Below are 23770 nucleotides of genomic sequence, written 5' to 3' on the forward strand. Positions count from 1 at the left end.
TGAAGACGGGAACCCCTCCCCCATTGTCTTGAGATCATGTTAGACCCACCCCCTTCCTCAAGCTCTCCTCACTGGCCCCCCTCCCCCCTTCCTCCCTTTCTCCTTTACTCCCCCCCCCCCCCCCCTCGCTCTATGTCCCATTAGGAGTAGCCCCTCCCTCCCCTTCCTTAGCCCCCGATCGCTGCCCCGGCTAGATCCGGCTCCTCTCCTCCCCTCCTCCCTTTCTCCCCTCTTCCTTTTCTCCCCTCCTCCCCAAAGCATGCACCACCTCAGCTCCCCGTGGGGGCCCGGACGTCCGCAGCCCGGCGGACCGGAGGCCACAGAGGGCCGGCCAGGTAGCGCAGGCCTGGGTCCGGCCAAGATGGAGCCACGCAGAGTCCGGGGGAGGGACACGCTGTTTGAGGCCCAATCCCCGGGCCTCAGGGGCGGGGCAGCCGGAGCCGGCAGGACCCCCGAGCCCAGAGCGCGCCCGGCCCACTGAGGCCCCGGCCTTCTCTTCCCATTTCTATGACGCCCCGCCTCAGCCCAAGCAGCCCTGGCCTCCTCCTCCAGGCAGCCTTCCGGGCTGGCAGCGGGAGCCCATCGCCCACCCTCCGCTCGCTGGGAGCCCACCTCTCCTGGCCTCAGGCCCCGCCCCGCCTTTGCTGTCTCGCCCTCCACTCAAACCTCCGGGTGAGTCTCCCAGGCTCCCCGACACCGCGGGGATGCAGGCGCGCAGCTCCAAGTCAGAGCTCAGCTCCCCGCTTCCTCCCGCACCCGGCCTCAGCCTCCTCGTCCCTCTGGACAAAGGGAACCGCGGCCCCTCGGCTCGTCCGCCCGGCGCCCCGGCGCTCCCCAGCAGCCTGCCTGGAGCCACCTGCGCCCAGGCGGCTGTCTCTGAGTCCCTCACCGCCGCATCCCCCTCCGGCCCTGAGCCCCCGACCCCACCCCCGGCACGCCCGGCCACACCCCCCGACTTTCCTCTGCCTTGGGCTCCTCCTCGCCCCGCCCTCCCGCCGCACCCCAAACCCTGCCGCCAGCTGCAGCCTGGCCCCCTCCCTCCCACCTCCCAGTGTCCGCACCACCCCTCCCCCTGGGACTGACCTTCAACCTCCAAGCCCCTTCAACACCCCAAGGTCAGTGACCCCAGGCTTCTCCCCCCCCCATGTACCAATTTTACATTCACTCCTTCCGGGACCAGCGCCTTCCACCCCAACACCCAAGTCCCTACCCAGACTCCCCACCGCAGCCAGGCCCCCACCTTTCCGAATCCCAGCCGGGGGCACCACCCGGACAAAGGAGGCTCAGGAAGGGACTCAGGAGTCCGCACTGCCCTCGCTCCTCAGCCCTACCACAGGAAGGCAGGAGCCCGGTACGCCCCCTTCCCTCCCCGCCCCCCAGACTCAGGCCCCAACTTTCACAACTCTCCGGCCCAGCTCATGTCCTGGCACCCAGCACCCTGCCCCGCCCGCGCTGCACTCGCAGTGCCCAGGCCCTTGTCTCCCAGGCTGACCTCCTGCCTCCCCTCCCCCTCCATTTCTTTCACAATCTTCAGCCTCCTTGCAAAGAACCCGGATTTTTCTCCCAGTCTCCCTCTCACTTTGAACACACTCTGTCAGTTGCCTTCCTCGCCCCAGACCCGCTAGTCTGAGCTCACCCCAAAGCCTCCACAGACCCTCCTCGGCTCTATCTTGTCCTCTAGCCTCAGCCTTGCCCCGAGCCTGCGCCTCCTTATGCCCAGGGTCCCTCTCTCCTTTCCTCCCTCTCAGATCAAGCTGTCGGGAGCCTAGAGTCCGTGGGGGAGGGACCGAGAGCGTTCTGATCCAGCTGGTCTCAGCCCATCCCGGACACCCCCTCTCTTCCTGCCTCTGGAGTTTCCAAAGGAGGAATTGGGAGGATCGGAGTAGGACGAGACGGGTTGTTTCAGTCAGAACTAATTTTCCAAGGCTGACTGACCGTTGGCCCCCTTTGGTTTGACTCCGTGTCATAAGGACAAGACTAGGGCCTCGTGCCATGCCCTGTCCCTTGGTCTTTGTGGGTCCTTGTGGGGTTAGCCAGCCTCCTTCTTGGGAGGGGAAAGGCACGACTTTTCTCCCTCTCAAGGATACTTGTCCCTCCTCAGCTCAGCCTGCCAAGGATTTGGGCCCGATCCAGGAGGAAAGCATGGAGCCCGAGGGGACTCAGAGGAAGCCTTCACAGGTAAGTCTGGTCTGTTCGCAGGCCTGACAAACATCAGGAAGATTTCCAAACATAGAAGAACAAAAGAGAATAAGCCATCGGTAGTTATTATTTATAAACAGATTTTAATTCACCCACATTTCTAGCTTCCCCTGCTTAAGTCCCCTTTGCCCCCATTTTTGTTTCTCTTGTAGAGACTAATTACAAACAGAACAGCTTCCCATTGTAGCCTCCTCTGGATGGGCTCTGACCAGAGTGCTGAAATCTTTCTCAATGGCTTGTCTTTTAACTAGGTCGTATTCTGTAGGAATTGCCCTCTTGGTCCCGCACACTTCTCTGCCTCTGTTCACTGGAGTCTTCTGGGATCTTCCCCATTAGGGCACAACCGCATCTCATTCGGAGACCTTATTATTTGGGCAGCCCCCGACTGATGGACTCCTTTATTTCCAGTTCTTGGCTACAAACCAAAGGGCCACTGTAAATATTTTGGTCCATATGGGACCTCTGCCTCTGTCTTTGTTCAGCCTCTATTCAGTTGGACTGAATTTGCCAATCGAGCAGTCTCAGAGGTGTGAAGGACCTCAGTGGCTAGTGCTTAAACAGGAATCCCCTCCCTTAACACTCTCTCATCATGTCTCCTTCCCCTTGCTAGCTTTGTGATTCTGGCCAACCCCCGGTCTGTCTCGATTTCTTTATCTGTAAAACACATAATGAAAGTACCTGCTCCCAGGATAAAATGAGAAAATAATTGTAAAAACTTTTCCTAAGGCAGGATTGAAATCCTCCATTCTTTCCATGGCCAATCCACCTTATTCCAACCTCATTCAGGATTCCTTCTATCCAAACTGATCACCAAACCAAATGGCTATTTTTTTCCTGACCCTCAAGATTTTCTCTCTCTTTTCTCACTGTCTCAGCATGTATGTTACGTTCCCTTAAGTACCTAATTCTTCCTTCAGTCTCAACTCCCATACCCTGCTCCTTTACTCTACTTCAGCTGCACACAAAGATGTCCACCCCATTAAATTGTAAGCTTCCTGAAATCAGGAACTATCTTTTGCCTTTTTTTTTTTTTAATATCCTCAGCACTAAGCACAATGCCTAACATAGCAAGCACTTAATAAATGTTGATTGATTGATGCCCTTGTTCTGTCCATCATCCAATTTCCATGTGCCAGAACTCAGCAATTCTTTTATCTACTCATAATCTTTTACTTCCTCCTATTCCTTATGACTCCTAAACTATTCTTATTTAAAAATAATTTTTTATTGATATCTTCTGTTTTTTTATATCATCATTGTTCTCCACAACACTCTCCCCCTTTTTTCTAGAGAGCCATCTCATATAATGATAGTATTCCTTTAAAGACAAGAAAGGGGAGAAAAGAGAAAAAGAAAAGTACAAATAATGATACACTGAAAGAATTCAGATACATTTATAATGTTCAGAATCTGTGACTTCCCACCTTTCCAGAAGGGGGAGGATTAGAAGCGAGCTTTCTTTCTTATCCCTTCTTTCCAGCTGCTTAATCTTTATAAATTGTCAACATTCATTTTTGATTTTTTTGGTATGTGCATGAGTAAATGGTTATTGTATTTACATTATTGTAATCATTTTACATATTTAATGCTATTCTTTTTTTCTCGTGCATTTTATTTTATTTTCAACTAAAATTATCTCTCTTTTACTTCCTTTCTCTTCTCTAGAGAAAACCAGAGAAACAAAGTCCATTACAAATATTTAGAGTCAAGGAAAGCCAACTCCCCTGTTGACTATGTCCCCAAAAAAACTCACCACAGTTTTCACTGAGCATTACCTTTTTCTTTGAAGGTTGATAACATACATATGTTATCATCATGAATATTGCAGATTCGTTGTAGACATTGTTCCGAAAATTACTCTTCACGAACATCACTAATTTCTCTATTTCATAGTGCTTTTCCAAGCCACCTTCCCCCCATTTCTACTTACCACCATCAGTTTTAACTCTTAGTGAGCCAAGTCATTTGTGTACCATCTTCCACTTTAAAATCCTATGTTCTATTGCTCTCTCACCATTCAAACCCTAAAAAACTCCAACTCTCTTCCTCCGATCCTTCTCCTGTGCTGTTGAATGGAGTTGGAGTGTTATTCCCAAACTGTACTGATTGGTTCTATTCTAATGAATGTTCTCCCTTCCACATGGTGACTTCCCCTATCATGGTTATATAAAATATATAATCCCATTATGGTTATATAAAATATATAAATAATAAATATATTGTGGGTCAGGCATAAGTATGGGAATTTGGGGGGAGTTTTGCAAACGTTGCAGATGACACAGGAAGGCCAGCTGATAACAGAGAAAAAGTTTAGAAACTCAGAAATATACAAATATATATATATATAGAATTGTATATCAAAATATTTTCTTTTTTAATATTGTAAATACTCCTTCAAATTAAAAAAAATTCAAACTTCTTCTCTAGTACAAAGGGAGGGTCAAAATTTTTTACATGGATTTTCTAGATTGTGAGGGCACCGTGCTCCAACCCCCTCAATGTGGAAGGGGATCATCTCATCTTAAGCGATCTTCCCATCAGTTAGGCAATTTTCCTCCTTCCTAACTTGATCCTCTATCCCACTCAAAAGAGTGAATCTTCTTCCCATGGCATCTTTTCCTATAACCTGCTCTCTTTCCTTCTGGTCATCTCACACTCCTATGATATCATTCCCAACCATCTCATATTCCAATATTTGAGAAAAGTCTGTCCTTTTCTTGCCAAGAACAACCCATCTGCTGATGCCCTTAACTTTATCCACTCCTGTTTTCTCCACCAGATGGGCAACACCATCATTCTTAAACTTCAAATCAACCTGCAATTTCTCCATTGCAAGTACTTAGCACAGTGTCTGGCAGATGGTAAGCACTATATAAGTGTATGCTGTTGTGATTATCAGGGCAGCTAGCTAGAACCATAGTGGATAGGGTGAGTTTATTCATTATTGATGAATTTGTGGTGCAGAGGGAAAGAATGCAGTGTGAGATGTCTTTCTCGCTTCCTGAGTTCAAATCTGGCTTCAGAAATTCATTAGCTGTGTGATATTAGGCAAGTCACTTAACCCTCTTTGCCTCAGTTTCCTCAACTGGAAAATGAGTTGGAGAAAAAGATGGCAAATCTCTCCAGTATCTTTGCCGAGAAAATCTCAAATGTAATCACAAACAGTTGAACACAAAGACTGAAACAACTGTTGAAACGACAGTTGGAATGACTGAACAACAGCAAATTCTTTGTTATCAGAACTGGCTCTCTGACAGAGATATATTCCTAGAAATAAAGATGTCAACAGAATACATTTCTAAAAGAGTCTTCTTCATATTTCTTCACTAGGTAAGAGTGAAATTTATTCTCTCAGGGAATCATTTATATTATATCAGGTTTTTTAGTAGCCATGAAAATATTTTTGTAGAATGTCCTGGACTTTCTAGGTCCTCAGGAACAATTCACAAAATTATCTATAAGGATTCTTTATAACATATCACCCATGACAAGTTTGATGAGAAAGACATCTCGCTCCATTTTTTCTCTCTGCACCAGAAATTCATTAATAATGAATAAATCACACTCATCCCGCCTCATACTCTAGGTACAAACTAGTCTCAATAAGATATTCCTTAACTATGTTCCAATTGCTAGTATAAACTACTTTTCTCGACATTCTGTTTGGTTAAAGGTTTATAGTTTCAGAGGGGGCTCCAACACTTTCTAGAACTGTGACTTTTGGGCAATTCTGTTACCCTTTCTGGAGTTCGGTTTCCTCTTTTTGAAAAAAAATGAGGGAATTGTCCTAGACAACTTAATACAGTATCTTGCAGCTCTAAATCTTGTGGCTCTGGATCTTTCTAGGAATCAGTGACATTCAAGGATGTAGCTGTGGACTTCACCCAGGAGGAGTGGTGTCTCTTGGACACTTCCCAGAAGGCTCTCTACAAGGATGTCATGCTGGAGACCTCCCAGAACTTACTGTCCTTGGGTAAGGATAGATTGCATTCTGACTCAAATTCTGCTCAAGGAACTGTGAATCTGCTGCTGAAGGGAATCTCTTTGTTCCTTCCTTTATTCCTTATTATACACGTTTCATGCATTTAACTGTTACTAGAAATGATGATGTTTAAAAATGGTTCAAGAGAGTTCCTGGGTAATTTAGTAACTTTTATTAATAAGACTAGGCTTAATAAGCCTTTTGGTCATCTCTCTCAGGCCACAGACCCTTACTGTGACCTGCGTTAGCACCCTGGATACCTTAGAATCAGCCGGAGTCAGGATAAGCAAAAGTCCTTGGCCTTTATTCTTGGTCGTTAGGGGTAGGATTGAATTGAATGGAAGCAGAATTTCCACAACCTCCTTCTTTGTCTCCCGCCCAGATAGTGACCCTCTCTGGCTAGTCTTATTCCACCCCCTAGTCCCTTCTACAATTCTCTATATACACCAATTATCGAGACAGCACAGGATAGTGGGAAGGGCCATTCTCCAAGCACATACCCATAAAGTATTGTCCATTCGATAATTAACCCTAAGTGCACAAGTGAACTGACCTCAGTGCAATGACTCAAGAGTTTCAGCCCTCTACACTTTACTGGCACTGGGGTCACAGGTTATGTGCCCTTGGAAGAGGAGGTCTTCCTTAGGGTGGTGATCAACTCAGTTTGATAAACAGAAAAACAGAGATGGGTCTTATTAAAACAAAGATCTTGAGATATGTGACTTAGGTCACTCAAATCTTGTCAAAGAGATATCACTTTCCATATCATCTGTCTTGATAATACAGAGAATCAACTTTTCCCCAGGCCTGTTGGAGCAAATACACTGAAGAGGAATATACCTATTAGCCCATACTTTGATTTTTACCATCTGATTAGATCTTGGCCAGTGTAAATCTTTAAGAGAGATTTCCCACATTGGTTTTGGGATGAATGGAAAGTAGAAAATAAAAATAGAAAAGGAGGAAAACCTTGGCCCTAATACAATAACTATTAAATATAAGAGAAATATTCATTTTTTACAGTCCCCCATTTGATTCTATTTGAGAGGGGAAGTCTCATTAAGGAATCACTAACTGATATTGCAAATACTTCCTCAAGTGCACTCAACTATGGGACTTATAATATGGGTAACAACATAAAGGTAAATGGGGAGAAATTGATTGATGCATTGATACAACCAAAAGGAGCAGTCCTTTTTAATAAGAATACCTTACAGATAAAAGAGGCAAAGGGGAAAAGTAAACAATAAGTAAGTAAATAAGTATTGTCCATTTAAGGCTAATTTCTACAATCTAATTTCACTTGTAGAAATTCTCTTTTCTGCTAAAAAAAAATCCTACAAAATTGATCTTAAAACAAATTTAAATTTACTCTGTCAGTAATTAAGTCAGATAATGGAAGTTGGGTCAAACTCTATGTCTCTATTATTAGAAAATTAAATTTGGAAACTTTTAGACCAGGGAATTTACATTTTTAGGTTGGTCAGTTGTCTTATTGATATAGAGAAAAAACTCAAATTCAAACAGAAAATTAGAACCCAATTTTTATATGTGACATTATTCATTTCTACGTCCTCCTAAAGAATTAATAATAGAACACTTTTCATAAGAAGATGGATTCTAATACAAAAATAAATTCATTCAAAAATTGCCAGATCAATTTCAATTGTAACAAAAAGCTTAGGGATGGTATATATAAATACATGGAGTAATAATTTCGAAACAGTGCATATTTATAATAAAATATCTACTTCTAACCATGTTCAAATAAATGGCCTCTAACAAAAGTAAATGTCTTTTAAAGACATTTATAAGATAGACCACAAGCCATTTTTTAAAAAAAGATAACTAATTATATTGATATGGCTTTCCTTAACACAGAACTCGACAGATCTGATATTAACAGAATCATATTCTGATTTCACAAGTCCATTGTGAGAGAGTAAAAAACCTTAACTTATACAGGAATAAATAACTAGTAATTGATGTCAAGGCTAAGTAGTTAGTTGTTTAGATACAGAAAGGATTAAAATTCTAGGCCAAGTTGCTCAAATCTTATACCTGTATCTTATTATAGTAACTTGGATGTGCTCCAATATTAGCCTGTAAGATAAAGGATTCAATATTATGTTCATTTTAAGCATCCATGATTATATAAATTTGCCATAAAAGAAGAATAGGGATACAACTATAGAGGAAGGAAATATTGCTTCTCTAACTTTATCTAGGCAAAATTATATAAATGGCCATTTGCATTGAGTTAGGCTTAAAGTCAGTCAGGTGGACTGATTTTTTCATTCAATAAGTGTCACATTGGGGAAAGTGAGTCAGAATAATTCTATCTCAGCCCATACCAATAGACATTCGTCTACCAAACTATTCGTTTACCATGAAAATTCTACCTTCAGTTAAGGCATGTAAAGCCCCAAGGGGTTGCCTGCATCATGGATCATTGGCTCAGTAGTATTCTTTGATGATTATCCCTGGAGTCAGGCTCAGAATAATATCAGTTACCAATCTCCAAGGTCTTAAATAGCAAGTCCCAATAATCAGAGTTTTCTCAAGGATCACACAACCTAGGTAGTAAGTATTGATAATGTAAGAGACTGATTGTGGAAAAATACAATTTATCTGGACATAACTAGTACTCAGGGTAAGTGGTTTTTTTTTTCATTCCTAAGTTTAATATTACCCAAAGGATTTTGCTTTAAGATGATTAATAGCAAACAATCAAAAACTTGGACTAGGATATGTAAATACAATAATCACAAATTGTATATAAGGAACAGAGTATATGAAACATTGCCCACAATAAAACATGTTCAGTTATTAACCATGTTCAAATGGACATAAACATAGACTACTGTTCCTTGGTTCCCTTAAACAATTGTTGTTTTTCCTTCATTCTTGAAGAAGACCAGGACATCAGGGACATGATGCCATGACGTGCAAATGAATTGGATCGAAGTGAGGGAGGACTGGGCAAGGTCACCTGCCTCACTGTCCCCTCCAGAGCAGGCTGGGTCCAGTGGCCAGGTAGAGATCAGGTTCACCGGGAATGGCCCTGGATGCAATGGGAGACTTTGGCCTTTTTAAGCTAAGGTTTTCAACAGGTCTCAGTTGGACTGAGGTCATACTCATTCAGTGATTAAGGCGAGGTAGCAGTTGAGACAAAGAATCCTTTTTCACTTACTCAAAAAAGTCTAAATGAATGAATGAATCTGGGAGGGGACGATGCTCAGGGTTTCTGGCCAAAGCAGAAATGATTGCTAGTTACGTTCAATCTGAGTCAATCTGAACCCAAACAATGACCAAATGGAGCTTGGCCCAGGACCTATTGGTGGCCAATTAGAATCAGATTGGTTTTGGTTTAAGGACTGGTCCTTAAGAAAGAAATCCAGCCAATAAATCCCAAGAAAAAGGGTTCAGAGTTGCAAAAGTTAAAAAGTGCTTTTGGACATATTTGTAGGTAAGGGCATAATACCCTATGTGGCCAGAGGGAGGGAAGGAAGGAAAGAGGGAAGAAGAAAAGGAGGGAGGGAAACGGGGAAGAAGGAAGGAAGAAAAAAAAAAAGGAGTTTTCCAATTGACCAATTCCAGGCCAGCTTTATTCTCAGAGGTGGTTGTTTGTCCTTCTTTCTCCAAGAAGACCATATCTGATTATGCTCAAATCATTCTGAAAGAATGAGGTGCTTCAGGAATTGAATATCATACATATAACAAGTTCAAGCACTAATTCAACTCTTAAACTATGGAATGACTACAAATTCAGATCAAAACAGTAAGATCTTTCCCACTTACAGCTTATTACAGTAATTCAGATGCTTTAGTATTAATCTAATAACTAATAGATACAGAATTGTAATGTTGAACCTAACTTTGTCTATCCTAATAACCCTAATAATGAGCAGGGATATAATTATACCAGCATCAAAACTAGTCTTCTAGGCTACACCAGTTTAAGTAGCTACCATAATGAACCATGTAGATAGATTTCCTGTAAGAGAATGCCCAACTTTTCTCAAGGTAACATCCCTACCCTATTCTCAGGAACAGATATTCATTAATCTTATATGTCAGATGTTTCTTTCGTTGAGCTACGGACTGCTGATGTTTCACTTAAAGCTCCCATTTAAGGCAATTCCAAGGATAAAATAAACCAAACACTAAAACTCAGAAATTTATAATGAGTTTGGACACAATTGTTATCAACCACAAACTATTTCAATAAAGTAGCTTACAAATAAAAAAATTAGTAGGCCTTTTTCAAATCGCACAAAAGAGTTTTACAAAAACTTAAAAAAACATTCCTTTATAAAAGTATTTCTCTTTCTTAAAAACAGCTTAAAATTTATCCAAATGTTAAAAAAAATTACTAAATTTTATGAAACAAATTAGTTGGAAACCTCTAAAATGAGAGCTATCTCTGTCTTATTTGATCTTAAAGGAAAAGCAAATCTTTAAAATTTAAAATCAAAGCTAAAATGACGTAAAATGTATTTTAAGTATCATAAATAAATCCCAAGAATACCATAACAACAAAATAAATTCCTTATTGTCACCAATTCCTAAATACTACCTCTCCCGGTCCCTCCTCCATCAAAAGTTGTTTGTATTGGAGAGGGGATTCAATTTATGTGTGCATGCGTGTGTGTGTGTGTGTGCGTGTGCATATGTGTGTGTGTGTATATATATATGTATGTGTAGATTTGTGTGTATATATATATCTGTATATCTCCATATAGATACAGGATCAATTAAATTAGACTTATTGCAATAACAAAGTTTGCAAAGCCTTTAAAATTTTACTCAGTATTTTTTCTTCCCTTTGTCTTTAAATATATTACAAGAAAAATAATTATATTCTGGAATTCCAAGAGATAGTAACTCAATTCCTAGAATAAACAATACTGTTTAATTGCTGTAAACCTCCAAGTTAACACGTTAAAACCTTAGTTGAATTGATATTGAAAATTACATCCCCATTTTATGCAAGGATTCCCATTTCTTTAGTAGAGAAACAGAAATTCTTGCACATAGTTGCAAAGCATTTATGGCTAGATGGTCCCAAGAATCCTTCTAGGTTTACAAAGAATTCATAAGTCTTTTTTTAATACAATTACCAATTTCTCTTTTTAAAAATTTCTGTGTAAATACTTAGTTTTTGTTTTAAATTATTTATTTATATGATAATAATATAATATATTATATTAAGTTATTGTTTTAAATAACTCCAGAAACTTAGTTAACCAACTCATAATTTTTATAAGTAATAACCAAATAATTTTGAGTGAAACTTTGTCTTAAATATGGACAAAACTGGAAGTTTAGGTTCTTAAATTATAGTATTTCAGAATACTATAGCACATATTTAGTAGAGCTGATAAAATAACCTAACAACTTCCTAACTCATTCATTTTTTTTTCTTTTTAAAGATACATCATGAGCATTCCCAGTTCTGAATAACCTTTTCCTCTACTTCTCAATCCCTTGTCTCTTTTGCCTTTCTTTGAGACTTATCAGATCAGGAGGTGCCTTAAGCATTTAGCTTCCAATTCTCATCCTCCTGGGAATTCCAATACTAGGAAATGCCTAGAAAGTTTTGCAGTTTGAAATCAGGTTAGCTTAAAATGTGCTGGGTTAAAATATCTTAAGCTCTAAAATGACCTGCTATTTTTGGCTCAGGCAAAGAGAGATGGAAGAATTTGATATAATGTTCACAGGATGTGGCTAGTTTTGCCTGGCAGAAACCTCCAGAGCTTTCATCAATTTATTTAAATTATAATCAAATAATTGAACAAGGAAGCATTTGAGATTTTATATAATAATTATGATTTACAATAATCAATATTTTTATCACATCTAACATTTATACAGTGTTAGATTTACTAAGATTTTCCTACAGATTTATCCTGAATGATGGTGGATATCTCACATTTTTTCTATTTTTTTCATTTTTTCTTCCATCACAGAAAAAAAAATCCCTTTTGTGGCTATTTAGTTTCACTTTGAAGTGGTAAGATAGGTAAAATAGTAAATAGATTTGGGAGAGCAGTAGATTTAGAAAAGCATCATCACAAAAGAATATTATATAAAAAATAGGATAATGTAGATTTGGTTACATTTCCATTGACTTGAAGAAATTGTCAGATATTTATCATTGGTTACAAAGGTTTGCTATTTATTTACATGAAAATAGCTTCACCAGGAAGAAGTGGAACCAAGATGGCAGAGTAAAGGCGGGAACATACCCAACCTCTCCCCAAAAGCACCCCAAATTCTTCTAAATAATAATAATTCTAAACAAATTTTAGAATATTAAAACACCCCAAAAGACAGAGTAGAACATTTTCCAGCCAAAGGCAACTTAGAAGGTCAGCAAAAAAATGACTGTCACCAGAGTGAAAGGCCAGCATGCAGTCCTGGTGTGAATTGAATATAAAGGGATAATATCTAAATAAATAAATAAATGAAATTCAAAGGGAAGAGAGAAATGCACTGGAAGAAAGAAAAAGGGAGAAATGGAATGGTATAAATTATCTGCCATGAAAAAGAGGTAAGAAAAAGCTTTTACAGTGAAGGAGAAGAGCGAAGGAAAAGAGGAGTGAGTGAACTTTGCTCAAAGAAAAAATAGACACTCAATATGGGTATAGAAATCTACCTAACCTTGCAGAAAATAGGAGGGAAATAGGGTTCAAAAAGGGGAGGATGATAAAAGACAGGGCATATTGAGTGGTCAGGAGCAAAACACTTTGGATGGGCAGGAAGAAAGGGGAGAGAGAATAGAATAAATAGAGGGAAATACAGTTAGCAATAGTAATTGTAAAAAAGAATTTTGAAGTAAATTTCTCTGATAAGGCTTTATTTCTCAAACATAAAAGCTGCTGAGTCAATTTTTAAAAAAATAAGAGCCATGCCCCAATTAATAAATAATCAAAAGATATATTTTCTATAAATTCTTGCATATCCTTTGACCTAACAATACCACTATTAGGCACGAATATCAAAAGAGATTTTAAAAAGAAAAAAAAAAGGAAAAGGACCTCTATGTGCAAAAATATTTGTAGCAGCTCTCCTCTCAGGTCAAAGAATTGGAAGTTGAGGGCCCATTAATTGAGGAATGGCTGAGAAGAAACTGATTGTGTCTGAATACAGATTGAATCACATTCTCTTTCTTTTTTTAAAACTTTATTTTTCTTGAGGCTTTTAAAAAAATCAGGGTGAAAGATCTATGTTTTTTTTTTCCATATCACAGCTTTTATGAAAATGTTTTGCATAATTTCACGTGTGGTTTCTTAATGGGGCTGGATGTGGGGATAAGGGAGAGAATCTGGAACTCAAAAGTTTAAAAAACAAATGTAAAAAAGATTGTTCTAAATGTAAACTGAGGAAAATATTCAATAAATAAATAAGAGAAAAACAATAAAAGAAAATAGCTTCACAGGCTCAAGCAAATACAAAGCAGATTCATAAATGAACGAGCAATTAAGAAGGGAAAAGACAAGTTCTTTAGTGGAACTCACAATTAAGTAGGAGAAAGAAGCCATTAAAGGGAAGATACTGGGAGGGGGGAGTATTCTATGATGGGCTAGCCTAAAAATGAGTTAGCAAAGATATATGGTATGGGCAGCTCTCTTGTAGGGGCTTTCTAATTGGATATGGTAAGGTGAGGTTGCTAACAAAGAACCAGGGAGAAGTTTAGGAAGACAAAGCAGGCTCAAGGAGGAGCCAGGTAGAATTCACTTGGTTGACCAGGCCCCAGACCATTATAAAGATTTGCCAATTAAGGTTTCAAAGGATGTTGTTGTTGTGCCACAGTTCTCTTTTATTGTCCTGACTCAGTTTCCCTAATTGTTCTGCCTCAGTCTCTAATATCTTGCTGGGTCCGCTAAATGTAATGCTGGAGAAACTGAGGCAAGATAGAGATTAGAGAGTATTTAATATTTTATTTGAAAGAGAGAGATTTACTGGGACCAAATGGATCCATGGCTTGGTCCCAGGGCTGAACGAGACTATGGTCTCCAAGAATCCAGCAAACGATGTGAGTTCTCCATGACATATTTATACACAGTAGCTAAACAAAGGCAGGGGGGTGGAGTCCAAACTCTGGTGATTGGGGAATCTCCAGACAAGAACCATTAAATCAGTTCTGACAGGTTGGGAGGGGTAGGACCATACATTTTAACAAACTGAGAAGTAAAAAAGTGTTTGGCTAGGGACACAAGGCACGGAACGGGGTTGCAACTAAGGGGATTGAGGCAGAACAATTAAGGAAACTGAGGTAGAACAATTAGGGAAACTGAGGCAGAACCAATTTAGGGAAACTGAATCAGGACAATAAAAGAGAACTGTGGCACAACAGTTGTGATGCTTTCAAGATGCTATCTAGACAGTCTCAGAGGTTGGAGATTGAGCCAATGAAAAGCCAAGAGTTCGGGCCTCACGTTATTGAATCAGTGAAGGCTGATTCAATTTTTTGGTCTCTTTCATATAAACAGGACAGTCTGGGAATAGCCAGGTTCCCAGGATGAGTGTTTTATTAATTCCTAATAAGCAGGTCCAGCCCACAAGTTGGTCCAGAATTCCCATCAACTTTAAATAAATTTGAATTTCCCTTCATTTGCCCATTAAAAAAAATCAAAAGTAACTTTTCCTCATCTGCTTTTGCAGGCTACAGCTCTTGGCCCCTTGATAAAAATGCTCAGAATGAAAACCCTTTCCCTAGTTCCCCTTTTTCAAACTGATAGCCCAAGGAAGTCTCACTCTGCTTTTTCAGTTCTCCCCACCAAAAACTCTCTTTGCCAGAAGTCTGGGGCTCTTCTACCAGAATTCTGCAAAAGACTCTGGATCATGTATGTTTGACAAGATTCAAATGGTGCAGGCCCTTATTCTACAGTGTAGTTATCCATTCCTCTCAACTGACTTTCCATAACCTGTGTGTGCAATAGCAATGAATATGTCTCTGTACCTGTTTTGAGGAGATCACCCCTTCCTTTTGAAAGTAAAACTTCAGAAAGGCTGTAGTTCAAACATTTAGAACACCCATATAAACACATATTCATACCGAGAGATAATTAAAGATTAGAATCAGAAGTTTTAGGTTGATGCAAGTAAAAACCTCAACCTAAAGGTTGAGAAAGGGACCTTTTTCTAAATGAGATAATCTCACCAAAACTGCTTGAAGGATAGTCCATTTCCTGGGAGGCCTGAAACCATATCTCTTTTCCTCAAGTATCTCTTCCTGTTTGCCATGACTATGGCATTTAAAAAGGTTCAAGAGACATTGTTTCTGAGTATTTTACTCATTTTATTAAGAAGGCTAACAAGTTATTAATAAAAGTATGGTGATTTAGCTGTTTCTCTCAGATCTAATGTAGTAGCATCACAGTTTATGTGCTCTTTGAAGAAGAGGTGATCCTGAGGGATGGCAATCAATTTAGATTGCTTAATACAAAAACAAGTATGGACTATATTAAAGTGAAGGTCTTGGGGTATATGGTCATTTCTTGGTCAAAGAGACAGCAATTTTCACATCACCTGTCTTAATAATAGGGAGAATCAATCATTTCCCTGGCTTGTCTGAGCAAATTCAGTGAGTAATAATATAGCTCATACTTAGAATTTGTTTTACTGTCTAATTAGATCTGGATTGGGTCAAATCTCTAAGAGAGATTATTTGGTTTTTGGGTAAAGAAATAAAAATAGGGAAAAACCTTGGCCCTAATACAATAATTAGTTATTAAATATAAGAAAAAAATACTCATTTCTTATATTACCAAAGAGTCCCGTTCCCTTTCTGTCCAAGAAGACAGGATTTCCCCCCCCCCTCGCTTTTTATTGTCACATAAAGTTCTTTTCATTGTCTAATAGGAACTTCATTTATTTTTCCTCAGACTGTTTGTTCCTAATTTTAGGGAGTTTTAAATGAAAGTTGAAATCATAATTACCTCTCTAAAAGATAGCCATCCAGCTTTTCTTTGAAACTATCCATTGAAAAGGACCCTCTGCTTCCTGATGCAGCCCTTTCCCCTTTGCAATGTGTCTCATTTGAAACTTCCTGACATAAAGTCTAAATATGTAACCCATTGCTGCTAGTCTTGTACTCAGGGATCTATCAGATCAAATCTTTCCTTTTTTTCCCCTCTTGATACTTCTCCCAAATTCAAATGGCAATGCTAGAAGATATGAAATATCTCTATTCCTCTAGGAGACTGATTAAAGAGGTACCAGTTCTGTGAATCCAAATCCATTCTCTGACTTTACCTCTCTCTCTCCAATAGCTCCTAACATCATTGATTAGATTATGTCCCAAGGAAGCCTTGACGTAACACTAGCCTTTACTAGCACTCGTTTTCCTAAAGAGAACTAAATTTTCAAGTTTTCTGGGTTCTCAGAGCTTCCTTCTTTTTCATGAATAGGGCTTCCAGTTGCCAAAGCAGATCTGATTTCCCATTTGGACCAGAAGGAAGCTTGGATGTTGAAAGAAGACCCAAGGAGTTCCTCTCTAGGTATGTGAATGAACTGGACACTATTATCTTAGGAAATGATCACCTGGAAATATTATACAGAGAACTCTGACAAATCCCCTCCAAGGTCATTCATTAAGGAATTAAGGCTGTCTTTTCCATTCAGTCATAACCTCTTTTGGTTAGTAAAAGTCCTGATCCCTCTTGCCTGATGTTTTCCTACACTTTAAGAAACATTAGTCCCTGGCTTTCTCTTTGCCCATTCATGGTGATCTCATTTATCCTGGAAGTAATTTTTTGAATCACTTTCCCTGACAATTTGTTGATGGGTCAAATAATCAATCCATTGTCTAATGGGTCTAATATACTTTTCAAAACCTTGAGAGGAACTCAGAAAAGTTGTCTGCTGCCCTTGCGGGTTTGCAAGCCACCTTGAATGTGTGAGCTCGAGCCGTGGAAGAATGCATGCTGCTTCATGTCTCTGGGATATGCTTTAGGAGTAGATAAAAGACCGATAAAACTGTGGACTCAATCTGATAAGATGGAATTTATTTGGCTATGATGTCTTACACAATGTTCAACAAATCATTTGCACAATTACAGGCTAGGGGAGAAGCATCTGCACCACAGTCCATGCAAAGAAGGCTGTGGAGACTAAAGTGAGATATGAAAGTAAAGAAAGCAGATGTTAAATCAAGTTAAGATTTCAAAAAGCACTTTCTATGTGCCAGACACTGTGCTAAGTGCTGAGAATACAAAAAGGAGCAATATGAAAGATAGTCCCTACCCTCAAGGAGCTTGAATTGTAAGGGAAAAGAAGATAATAATAAAAGGAAGCTGAAAGAGGATTGGATGGGAAAGATAGAGGTACCTTATGGGATGTGGTTGGTAGAATACAAGAAAGTCAATAATGTGACCTCTAGGAATGAAGACATGGCTGGCTTGGGTAGCTGCCTTAAAATTGAGATTCTACAAAAATCAGCCAATCAGAGGACAAAGATACAGGGGTAGAAGTATTTCTAGTGTGTGAAATCTAAGGTGGAGTAAAGTTCCAGGCTAAAGAGGTTTCTATAGGTTGGTAGAGAAAGTCTGAGAGTCAGGAGTGTAGCCTTGAGTAGAATGAAATGAAATACTTGGGCTGCATGAAAAGAAATCTAGTGACCATACCAATGGAGTTAATCATTCCATTGTCCATAAAAGGGCCAGGATTAGACATGTGGTTGTAATATGTTCCGTTCTAGCACTATACTTTAGACCACTGAAGGACCCCCACCTTTGGTGTGATGACAGTCACAAAAATGTAATTGATAAAGTGTGGTATGGATAAATGTACCAAAAAAATAGTCCTGTACTAGGTACTGGGGACACGTATAGAAAAACAATAGGGTCATGGCCATCAATAAGCTCACATTCTTGTGGGGAAAGGAACAACTCAGAAAAATTTCACTTGCCTGGAAGATAAAAATGTCCCATCGTTTTTAGAATTCTGTATCAAAGTTGGTGATAATGTACGTTCTTTAATTTCTATTCCTAAATCATATCTGGTTCTGATATTGAACCACTTGACAATGCAATGAAATTTGGTGGTGAGAATTATTTTTCCAGCATGTCTCTAAGGTTGCTGAAGGGATAGGGATGTGACATCTGAGGGAACAGTTGGCTATTTGCATCTCCACTAAGGTTGGTTCCCAGAATGATGCTTGTATGACTCTCTGGCAGTTATTTAATATGTGTGAAGGGAGTATACATATTTCTTAGGATATTATGGCAACTTGACAAAAATGACAATGAGATAGTGATTAAAGGATTCATAAAGAAATATGAAATGTATCTTTTCGTGACCAAAATTATAATCGATAACAGACATTTGAAGCATGAATTTATACTTCAATGGGTAGACTCTCCAGAGCTGTGGAAAGAGCTCTGGCCTGATTTTTACAGAGTGGGAGTTCTAGGTTCAACTCTTTCCTTATGAGCTGTGTGACTTCATTCATGTCACATATTTATAATACGTCTAATTATTGAGCTGTAAACCATAATAAGAATTGCCTGCTCTGTCAGACGAAGGAGTTTCCAGAGGTTTAGTTGTGAATCTCTCTGTAAAGTAAGTCACTTTATAAGATGCAAGTTAGTAATTTATTATTATTGATATCTACTTTTTGCGTTTGATTCTTCTTGACTGAGTTAATTAATGAAAAACCATTTAAAAAACTTTATTATTTGGCAAGCACTGGATTTGTCAAACCAGGAATCCAAATAGAAAAACCATATAGTTCCTTTACTCGGGAAGCTTATGCCCTAATTGGAGGAAGATAACACATCAAAAAATAGTCAGTTTAAAAATAGTTTAGATGGGAAGGTCAAGAAATCAGAAGAGTTCACTGGGATGGATGGCAAAGTCTTGGGTCCTTAGATTATATCGACAGATCAGATGACACTTCCTGGGGGTCTGTCTGTAGGACACAGAGACATAGCAGAGAATAAAGTCTGGAGAGTGCTGGGTAAGTAGTAAGTGACAGGAAATAGAACTGGTGACTCTTCTCTGATTGTAGTAGTGTAAACAGTCAAGGCTTATGGGTTCTAGATGACATGGGGAGGGGGCAAAAAAAAAAGAAAAGGGAAGGGCACTATTAGTGTTCTAGTCGCATATATAGTCTGATTGGATGTGTGCTGATCATAGAGATAGGGTGGGATAGAAAGGGAGAAAAGGAAAGAAAGACAGGCCAAAAATGTAAGTATAAATCTATTTTTTTCTGCCAATAGAAATAAGCAAATATATTTCTGTCTTTTTTATTTCTTCAGGTGCAGAAACCAGGACTCAAACCAAGGAGTGTACTTCAAAACTGAATATTTCCTATGATTTCAGTTTGAAAGAAATTTGGGATTGTAAAAGCAATTTAGAGAAGAAGCAAGGAAAATGGGAGAGTCATTCCAGACCATTCAAAATTAACCTCCGGAAGACTTCTTGTAAAGAGAGAGATGAAGAATATAATAAACTGCAAAGGAGTTTTAGTCAAGAGTTAGATCTAACCTTTTCTGTCCAACAGATGGTTCCCACTGGAAAGATTCACTATGAATATGATGAAAATGGAAAAAGCTTCAGGCAATATTCAGACCTAATTCAATTTGAAAAAATTACCTCAGGGATTGGATATTCCAAATACAGTGAATATAGAGATCATTTTATGAGAAGAATGAGCTGATTCATCATCGAGGGAAACAAACCAGAGTGAAAGTTTTTCAAGATAATCATGTTGAGACAGCTTTTGCTTTAATCCCAGACCTTAATAGTCATCAGAAAAATCATGCTGGTGAATTGCCTTATAAAGGAGATGAATATGGTACAGGCCTTATCCATCAATCATCTCTTAGTTTACATCAGAGAGTTCATAAAAGAGAGACATTGCATGGATGTAATCAATGTTGGAAGGTCTTTTTTCGGAGCACAGATCTTATTAACCATCAGAAAATGCACAGACCAGAAAAACTTCAGAGCTCATCCATTATTTCACACCAGAAGATTAATTCTATAGAGAAACTTTATAAATGTAATCATTGTGGAAAGACTTTTAGACAATCTTCCAATCTGATTGTACATGAAAGGATACATACTGGAGAAAAACCCTATAAATGTAATGAATGTGGGAAGGCATTCAGCCAAAGCTCATCTCTTATGACACATTACAGGACTCATTCTGGAGAAAAACCTAACAAATGTAATGAATGTGGGAAAGCCTTCAGTCAGAGCTCATCCCTTATTGCTCATCAAAGGATTCACACTGGAGAGAAGCCCTATAAATGCCACCAATGTGGGAAAGCCTTCAGCCATAGTTCATCCCTTATTGCTCATCGAAGGGTTCACTCCAGAGAAAAACCTTACCAATATAATCAATGTACAAAAGCTGTCATAAAGCCTCTGAAACTTATAGTACATCAGAGAATTAACACTGGAGAAAAACCCTATAAATGTAATGAATGTAATAAGGTCTTCAGGTGGAGGGCAAAGCTTATTTCACATAAAAGAATTCATACTGGAGAGAAATCTTATGAATGTAATCAGTGTGGAAAAGCTTTCAGAAAGTCCTCCAAACTTCAAATTCATCAGAAGATTCATACAGAAGAGAAGCTGTATCGATATAATGAGTGTGGGAAGGCCTTTCCCCAAAATGTATCCCTTATTGTACACCAAAAGATTCATTCTGAAGAAAATCCTTATAAACGTAATCCATATGGAAAGAATTTTAGAAAGCCTTCCAAACTTGAGGTACATCAGGTGATTCATACTGGAGAAAAGTCCTATAAATGTCATGACTGTGGGAAGGTCTTTAGTGAAAACTCATCCCTGATTGCACACAAGGCGATTCATACCCGAGAGAAATCTTACAAATGTGATCAGTGTGGAAAGGCTTTTAGACAGTCGTGCAACCTTGCTGTACATCAGAGGATACACACCAGAGAGAAGCGTTATAAATGTAAAGCGTGTGGGAAGGTCTTCAGTGAAAGGTCATCTCTTATGGGACATCAGAAGATACATTCTGGAGAGAAACCTTATAAATGTAAGGAATGTGGGAATGCCTTCAGACAGAACTCATCCCTTATTGCCCATCAACGGATTCATACTGGAGAGAAGCCCTATAAATGTGGTGAATGTGGGAAAGCCTTCATCCGGGGCTCATCTTTTATTGCCCATCAAAGGATTCATACTGGAGAGAAGCCCTATAAATGTAATGAATGTGGAAATGCTTTCAGCCACAGTTCATCTCTTATTGCACACCAGAGGATTCATACTGGAGAGAAGCCCTTTAAATGTAATGAATGTGGGAAGTCTTTCAGTCATATTTCATCCCTTATTGCACATCAGAGGATTCATACTGGAGAGAAGCCCTTTAAATGTAACGAATGTGGAAAGTGTTTCAGCCAGAAGTCATCCCTTATTGTACATCGGAGGATTCATTCTGGAGAGAAACCTTATAAATGTAATCAATGTGGAAAGACTTTTAGAAAGCCTTCCAAACTTGAAGTACATCAGGCGATTCATACTGGAGAAAAGTCCTATAAATGCAATGATTGTGGGAAGGTCTTCAGTGAAAACTCATCACTCACTGCACACAAGGTGATTCATACTGGAGAGAAACCTTACAAATGTGGTCAGTGTGGAAAATCTTTTGGACAGTCCTGCAACCTTGCTGTACATCAGAGGATACACACCAGGGAGAAGCGTTATAAGTGTAAAGAGTGTGGGAAAGTCTTCAGTGAAAGGTCATCTCTTATGGGACATCAGAAGATACATTCTGGAGAGAAACCTTATAAATGTAAAGAATGTGGGAATGCCTTCAGACAGAACTCATCCCTTATTGCCCATCAACGGATTCATACTGGAGAGAAGCCCTATAAATGTGCTGAATGTGGGAAGGCCTTCAGCCGGAGCTCATCTTTTATTGCCCATCAAAGGATTCATACTGGAGAGAAGCCCTATAAATGTAATGAATGTGGAAATGCTTTCAGCCACAGCTCATCTCTTATTGCACACCAGAGGATTCATACTGGAGAGAAGCCCTTTAAATGTAATGAATGTGGGAAGTCTTTCAGTCATATTTCATCCCTTATTGCACACCAGAGGATTCATACTGGAGAGAAGCCCTTTAAATGTAATGAATGTGGAAAGTGTTTCAGCCAGAAGTCATCCCTTATTGTACATCGGAGGATTCATTCTGGAGAGAAACCTTATAAATGTGATCAGTGTGTAAAGGCTTTCATAAATGCCTCCAAACTCTCTGTACACAAGAGGATTCATACTGGCGAGAAGCCCTATAAATGTAACGAATGTGGGAAAGCTTTCAGCCGCAGTGCAAATCTTATTGTACATCAGAGGACTCATACTAGAGATAAATCTTACAAATATAATCGTCAAAAGACTTTTGGACAGTCCTCCACTCTTGTTCAGAAGAAAATTAATCCTGGAGAGAAGCTCTGCAAGGATAATGAAAGTGAGAAAGCCTTCACTCTGAACTCTTATCTTATTGGACTTGAAAGAATTCATACTGGAGCAAAACCTTCTAAATCTAATTGAGGTGGGAATGCCCTTAGCTGGATGGTGAAACTTATCACATCAGAAAATTAATATTGTTCATGAATATATAGTATTTGATGCATTTTTTAAAGTTTATTACATCCATCATGTCATAGTGCTACACATTATTCATGGATTGTAGTTTCTTTAGTCATCCTATACATGATGGCCTACCACTTTGTTTCCAATTTTCTGCTACCAGAAAAATTGCTGCTGTGAATATTTTGGCATATGGTCAATCTTTTAAGGGCAACTGGTGGTGCAGTGAATAGGACTAGACTAGGACTGGAGTCAGGAAGATCTGACTTGAAATCTGGCCTCAGTAATTATTAATTATGTGACCCTAAGACAAATCCCTTAACCTTGTTTGCCTAAGTTTCCTCATCTGTAAAATAAGCTAGAGAAGGAAGTGGTAAGCCATTCTAGTATCTCTGCCAAGAAAACCCCAAATGGGGTAAAAAATTGTTATGTAACTGAAAATAACTGAACTACAACAACCATTTTTTTTACATTTAGTACTAGATCTAGACAAGAAGTGATGTATGACTTAATAATATTTCTTGGATAATTTCTTAAATTTGTTTATAGCTTATTGAATGTTAAATTAGAAGTTACTCAATACAAATCAATTTGTATCGAGTAACTTCTAACTTAATATTTAATAAGCCAAATCCAATGATTTTTTATCAAACTTGTCCTTCTTGACTTATCTGCAGTTTTTATATTATTACCCTCTTCTCAATAATCTCTTCTCTTGAGGTTTTAGAATGCTATTATCTCTTAGGTCTACTGCTGCCAGATGATTACTTAGTCTCTACTGGATATTCATCTGAATCATGCCTATTAGCCATAGGTGTCTTTCACGGTTCTGTCTTGGGCCCTTTTCTCTTTTCTCTCTATACTACCTCAGTTGGTGATTTCATCAGTTTCCATGGATTCAATTATCATCTCTATCCTGATGATTCTCAAATCCAGCTATCTTGTCCTAAGCTATCTTCAACCTCCAGTCTTGTATCTCCAACTACCTATTAAATATCTTGAACTGAATATCCA

The 23770-nt window shown here is 39.2% G+C and overlaps 1 protein-coding gene across 1 annotated transcript; it reads left to right on the plus strand.

Annotated features, from left to right (window-relative positions):
- The first annotated feature begins 19906 nt into the window (after positions 1–19906).
- LOC127558235 (zinc finger protein 91-like) lies at positions 19907–23157 on the plus strand. The gene has a single exon (XM_051991466.1). The coding sequence runs from the start codon at positions 20117–20119 to the stop codon at positions 22715–22717; it is 2601 nt and encodes an 866-aa protein (XP_051847426.1). The 5' UTR covers positions 19907–20116; the 3' UTR covers positions 22718–23157.
- The last annotated feature ends 613 nt before the right edge of the window (positions 23158–23770 follow it).

The sequence above is a fragment of the Antechinus flavipes genome, chromosome 3 (assembly GCF_016432865.1).
Source record: "Antechinus flavipes isolate AdamAnt ecotype Samford, QLD, Australia chromosome 3, AdamAnt_v2, whole genome shotgun sequence".
NCBI lineage: Eukaryota > Metazoa > Chordata > Mammalia > Dasyuromorphia > Dasyuridae > Antechinus > Antechinus flavipes.

Coding starts and splice junctions, on each gene's coding strand:
- LOC127558235 (XM_051991466.1), top strand. CDS start 20,117: ATGCACAGACCAGAAAAACTTCAGAGCTCATCCATTATTTCACACCAG.